This window comes from Scophthalmus maximus, chromosome 18, assembly GCF_022379125.1.
Source record: "Scophthalmus maximus strain ysfricsl-2021 chromosome 18, ASM2237912v1, whole genome shotgun sequence".
Taxonomy (NCBI): domain Eukaryota; kingdom Metazoa; phylum Chordata; class Actinopteri; order Pleuronectiformes; family Scophthalmidae; genus Scophthalmus; species Scophthalmus maximus.
The window spans coordinates 18,742,501-18,748,432 of record NC_061532.1 but is presented as its reverse complement, the minus strand read 5'-3'; the positions used below and the strand labels follow the sequence as shown (position 1 = coordinate 18,748,432).

The window sequence follows — 5,932 nt, the reverse complement described above, 5'->3', positions numbered from 1 at the left end:
CCTCCTTCTCTCTCTCTCCCTCTCCCTCTCTCCTCCTTCTCTCCCCCTCCCTCTCTCTCTCCCTCCCTCCCTCTCTCTCTCTCTCTCTCCCTCTCTCTCCTCCTTCTCTCCCCCTCCCTCTCTCTCTCCCTCCCTCCCTCTCTCTCTCTCTCTCTCCCTCTCTCTCTCTCTCTCTCTCCCTCTCTCCTCCCTCTCTCTCTCCTCTCTCTCGTCCTTCTCTCTCCCCCTCCCTCTCTCCTCCTTCCTCTCTCTCCTCCTTCTCTCTCTCTCCCTCTCTCTCTCTCTCTCCCTCCCTCCCTCTCTCTCTCTCTCTCTCTCTCCCTCTCTCTCCCTCTCTCCTCCTTCTCTCTCTCCCTCCCTCTCTCTCTCTCCCTCTCTCTCTCCCTCTCTCCTCCTTCTCTCTCTCTCTCCTCTCCCTCGTCCTTCTCTCTCTCCCTCCCTCCCTCTCTCTCTCTCTCCCTCTCCTCCTTTTCTCTCTCTCTCCTCTCTCTCCTCCTTCTCTCTCCCTCCCTCTCTCTCTCTCTCCCTCCCTCTCTCCTCCCTCTCTCGTCCTTCTCTCTCTCCCTCCCTCTCTCCTCCTTCTCTCTCCCTCTCTCTCCCTCCCTCTCTCTCTCTCTCCCTCTCTCTCTCCCCCCCTCCCTCTCTCCTCCTTCTCTCTCTCCCTCTCTCTCTCTCTACAGATATCTGACCTGAAAACCGTGTTATTGTTGGGATGGTGATTTTAATTGATTCATTAATTTGTATGTTTTTGTGAAGCACTTTGTGAAGCTACTTCTAAAAGGTGCTATATGAATGAATTATTATTATTATTAAGGTGCTGAAGAAGAAAAAGAAGAATCCTGATCAGACCTCACGGCTGGAAAATAATGAATCTGCAAAGATTCAACTTTTCAAGCAGTTGAATAAACCGGGAACAAATTGAAACTTCTCGTGGAAAACCCCCCCCCACGGAATCAGTGGTAATAAAACACTAAATGTAGTTGTGTAACTAGCAGCCTATAGCACATCGGTATTAGCAGTAGTAGTAGTTGCAGAAGTATAGTAGTTGCAGAAGTAGTAGTAGTTGCAGAAGTAGTAGAAGTAGTAGTAGCCTTGTTGTAGTAGTAGAAGTAGTAGTATAGCAGGAGCAGTAATAGGAGTAGTACTGAGTTGTAGTCGTAGAAGTAGTAGTCATATAGTAGTAGTAGTAGTAGTTGCAGAAGTTGTAGTAGTTGCAGTAGTAGTAGTAGTAGTTGCAGTAGTTGTAGTTGCAGGGGTAGTGGTAGTAGTAGTAGAAGTTGCAGAAGTAGTAGCAGTTGCAGATGTAGTAGTAGTAGTAGTTGCAGAAGTAGTAGTAGTTGCAGGGGTAGTAGTAGTAGTAGTAGTAGTAGTAGTTGCAGAAGTAGTAGTAGTTGCAGGGGTAGTAGTAGTAGTAGTAGTAGTAGAAGTTGCAGAAGTAGTAGTCATATAATAGTAGTAGTAGTAGTAGTAGTTGCAAAAGTAGTAGTCATATAGTAGTAGTAGTAGTAGTAGAAGTTGCAGAAGTAGTAAAAGTTGCAGGAGTAGTAGTAGTTGCAGAAGTAGTAGTAGTAGAAGTAGTAGTTGCAGAAGTAGTAGTCATATAGTAGTAGTAGTAGTAGTAGTATTCTTGTTGTGATTCTGTAGCAGAAGCCAAACTTGTATGTCAGAGGCATTAAGTAACTGTAGTAACTAGTAGTAACTGAACAACAACCGAGGAAACAGCTGCAGCTTTACTTTTATTTTTGGAAGTACTATAAATAGTTGTAAGCTGTAGCCACAGTAGTACTTGTAATAAGACAGCAGGAAGAGAAACGCTAGAAACTCCCTGAAGAGAAGCAACAGTCATATGTCTTGATCAAATCAAACTATTAGTTCTGTGTGTGCGTGTGTGTGTGTGTGTGTGTGTGTGTGTGTGTGTGTGTGCAAACATCACAGCTTTCTCAATGAAATAGAAAGAGCCATTACAAAACCTTTATTCAGGAGTCAAACGGGATATCAAAGATGTCAAGCACACGGGACACAGTTCTGAAATTAGGAATCAATCATTTGAAGAAAAACAATAATGATAATAATAATAATAATTGCAAAATGACGTAGATTGTGTGTTTTTACGATCTGTTGGGATCTAAAATCAAAAGCGAAATCTCCACCAGAGCTGCAGTTTGTCCTCAGGGTTGAGAGATGACTTCTTTTCCGCACACGTGTGTGTGTGTGTGTGTGTGTGTGTGTGTGTGTGTGTGTGTGTGTGTGTGTGTGTGTGTGTGTGTGTGTGTGTGTGTGTGATGAATTTGAAAAGCTTTTCGAACTAGAGGACGTGCGACAGATCGCTTGTGCTTCCGTTTTCAGTCTGAAGAAGAAGAAAAGAAAACAAAGGACAAAACCGAAAGCGACGAGTCAGTTTACCGACAGCGAAGAGATTTGACCCGAGTGACCTCAACATTTCGGTCGGCTCGGTTCCTCATTCCCAAACTCTCAAACAGCCCGGACGACGGACGCGTAAAAAAGATTCCACACAGGACTCATCCTCTTCTTCGGTCCTCCAGCAAAGCATCTGTTCCAACTCCAATCTTTTGTGACAGTCGAAGGTTTTTAAGGAGCACTTGGTTCGAGTGTCCACCAGCTCACGGCCTCCTGCCGAGGTTCTCCACCTGATTTCGCCGAGACACCGAAGAAGCGCTCATCCACTTCCTGCTCGGCGTCGCGCCGCGACAGGACGTGCTCATGCAACCCCGCTCTGTCTGAGCATCTGTCCGTCACCCTCTCTCTCTCTCTCTCTCTCTCTCTGCTCGCAGGTCAAGAAGGTCAACAGGCGAGGTCAGGAGAAGGGCACCTCCCATCTCTGTGTGTACGCGCTCAGTTCACACGGGCTGATGACCAGCATGCGCGACGAGTCCATGCCGTCCAGAGCCATCTCCGAGTCCAGGCAGAACCGGGAGACCAGGTGCTCCAGGTGAGTCCCCGACTTCTGCCACCGCTGCACGACGGGACGACGGAGCCGAGAAAAGACAGAACGGACAAACATTGAAACGTTGTTTAAGGCTCGAAATGCAATCTTTAAAAAACTTCTAGTTCATAACAAGTACGGTTTATGGCCTTTTTTTTAAGGCACTGATAGAGTAATTCCGGTTTCTTCATTATTTTAGAATTAATTTCATTGATACAAATAGCAACATATGTACAGAGGAACATGTTAATTCTGAAATTAGAAAATGTATTTGGGACAAAAATTATCATCACATTGATCGGCCATTACATTCATTTTCCTGAGTTCTCGTACAATGTACTGTATTTTTATTTGTTTTAGCCCCATTAGGAATTGAACCGCCAACCCTACGACTGACAGCCGACCAAAACTTTAATTCTAACAACTACAGTTATGTGGATTCTTCTTTATTTTTGCCGACGGGCAACATGCGATTGCTGCTGATCACCACTAGGTGGGGCGGTCGTCACTCTGCTGACTTTTGGGCTTGACGAGAAGTTGTCTGTGCAGTGTGTGTGTGTGTGTGTGTGTGTGTGTGTGTGTGTGTGTGTGTGTGTGTTTGTGTGTGTGTGTTTGTGTGTGTGTATGTGTGTGTGTGTGTGTGTTTCTGTGTGTGTGAGAGAGAATGTGCTTGTGCATGATTCATAGCTGAAAACAAAGCAGCAGATATGATCGGACATGAAAAGAAGCTTGTATCAGGCTTCAGAGAGAGAGAGAGAGAGAGAGAGAGAGAACAGATTGACAGATAAAGGGAGAGCGAGAAAGACAATCTGTGTGTAATGTGTGTGTGTGTGTGTGTGTGTGTGTGCGCGCATGTAATAGCTGTACAAGTATCATTGTTGTAAGTGTGTGTGTGTGTGTGTGTGTGTGTGTTTGTGTGTGTGTGCACATGTTCTCTTGTGTTTTCGTGTCTGTGTGTTTGTGTGTGCACGTTGTCAGGGAGCGGCCATGTTGTGTTTTGCTGAGCCTGTGAAGCGCGTCGCTGTCATGTCACACTTATCTCGATCTCTCAAGACCCCACAACGGCGTCAACACACACACACACACACACACACACACACACACACACACAGAGGCAGAGAATTGCATTGTGGGTCTGCGCCTGGCATTGTTAAGATGACACGCATCGTCACCGCGGTGTGTGGCGACGGGGGCCGCAGAGCCTCTTTTTTAATTGAAAAGAAGAAAAAAAAGAAATGACGGAGGGATAATTAAAAGTAAATCAATTAGCATTCTGCTCGTTAGCGGCGGCCTGCGAGGAATAACACTCTGCTCTCCGTCTCATCACTATTTACATCACATTTGCATTCATCACAGCTCCTGACCCCTGACGGGAGCGTATCCCAGGATGCACCGGGGCCAGGCTGTGGTCGGCGACAGTCTCATGACCGCTTGGCCACAAGTTTTCATTCGTTCTCTCTCTCTCTCTCTCTCTCTCTCTCTCTCTCTCTCTCCCTCTCTCTCTCTCTTAGTTTAGTACTGTGAGCAACTGAAGTTTGGTCGCCGGCGCATTTGTGCTTATTAGCGCCATTTGCGTGAATTAACGCGGCTATTCGCCCGTTCTTCCTTCTTCTTTCTCCGACAAACCTCCTCTGAACACAAACACACACACACACACATCGTCATCGTCCGGTGACGTGAGGGAGGGGCTAAGCGCTGTCGCGTCACGCGAATATTTCAACTCCAGCGATTCGCAACGAAAAACTCACGTCTAGTCGCATCTTTGCACCAACTCTGTTTGGGAACTTCTCGCGCTCGGTGTGAACGCACCACAACACGTGTGCCGTCCTCCCGCCCCGCCACTCGCCCCTCGACCGGTCAGCGCCAAAACATAATGATCCGGAGACGGTATCCCATCCGTGTGTGTTTGGTGTTATTTTTACACTACATTCCCACACACACACTCATGCAGCACTTTCCACATGTGTCGTGCTGAATATATATATATATATATATATATATATATATAAATGTACGCTGACAGGACTGAATCATCAGTATTTGGATACGTCGTCTCTCTCCAGTGGATTTTGACAAGCGGAGGAACAGGCCCTCAACTGCATTCGTTCTCCGTCCCGTTCCCACACGAAATTTCAACACGTCGAACAATCTATTTTTTACTGAACTCTTCCTCTCTCTCTCTTCTCTCTCTCTCTTCTCTCTCTCTATTCCAACACTGTCCCTTCCTCTCTCTCTCTCTCTCTCCTGGTCTCAGTGTCTCTCTCCCAGTCGGCCCTGGGCTGTTTCTCCAGTGAATCTTCGTTCTAATTAGCCATCATCGCTCCGCTTCCTGCCTTCACACACACACACACACACACACACACACACACACACACAGACTCACTCACAAACACACACACACACACACACACACACACACACACACAGACTCACTCACACACACACACACACACACACACACACACACACAGTCACTTCATTTAACAGTCTCGTATCTGATATTTTTACAACGGACCCGAGATTCAGCTCCTCCAGCGATATCACACCTACGAGTCTGAACCTACGTGTGTGTGTGAGTCTGTGTGTGTGAGTCTGTGTGTGTGTGTGTGTGCGTGTGTGTGTGTGTGTGTCTGTGTGTGTGTATGTGTGTGTGAGTCTGTGTCTGTGTGAGTCTGTGTGTGTGTGTGTGTGTGTGTGTGAGTCTGTGTGTGAGTCTGTGTCTGTGTGTGAGTCTGTGTGCGTGTGTGTGTGTGTGTGAGTCTGTGTGTGAGTCTGTGTGTGAGTCTGTGTGTGAGTCTGTGTGTGTGTGTGTGTGTGTGTGTGTGTTTTACCTCTTTCCTTCATTTCCTCCCCATCTTATTCTACCTCTGAGGATTTCCTTTTTTTGGGGTTTTCCTTCCTTCTCCCTCGTTTCCTCCTTCCTTCCCGTCTTTTGTTCTCTCTCTCCTTCCTTCTTATTCCCTTCTCTTCTCTCTTCCTTTCCTCCGA

General features: G+C 46.8%; 1 protein-coding gene across 3 annotated transcripts in view; it reads right to left on the bottom strand.

The window, feature by feature from the left end:
- Positions 1-1,949: 1,949 nt before the first annotated feature.
- Positions 1,950-5,932, bottom strand: part of galnt14 (UDP-N-acetyl-alpha-D-galactosamine:polypeptide N-acetylgalactosaminyltransferase 14 (GalNAc-T14)) — a 105,504-nt gene continuing 101,521 nt past the window's right edge. For 2 of the 3 annotated variants that reach the window (XM_035617624.2, XM_035617623.2), the window contains exon 15: positions 1,950-2,974. In XM_035617624.2, coding sequence (XP_035473517.2) covers positions 2,816-2,974 — 159 coding nt within the window. In that variant the 3' untranslated portion in view covers positions 1,950-2,815. Of the gene's footprint in view, positions 2,975-5,775 lie in introns of all 3 variants that reach the window. The other variant, XR_004786355.2, reaches the window with a different exon arrangement.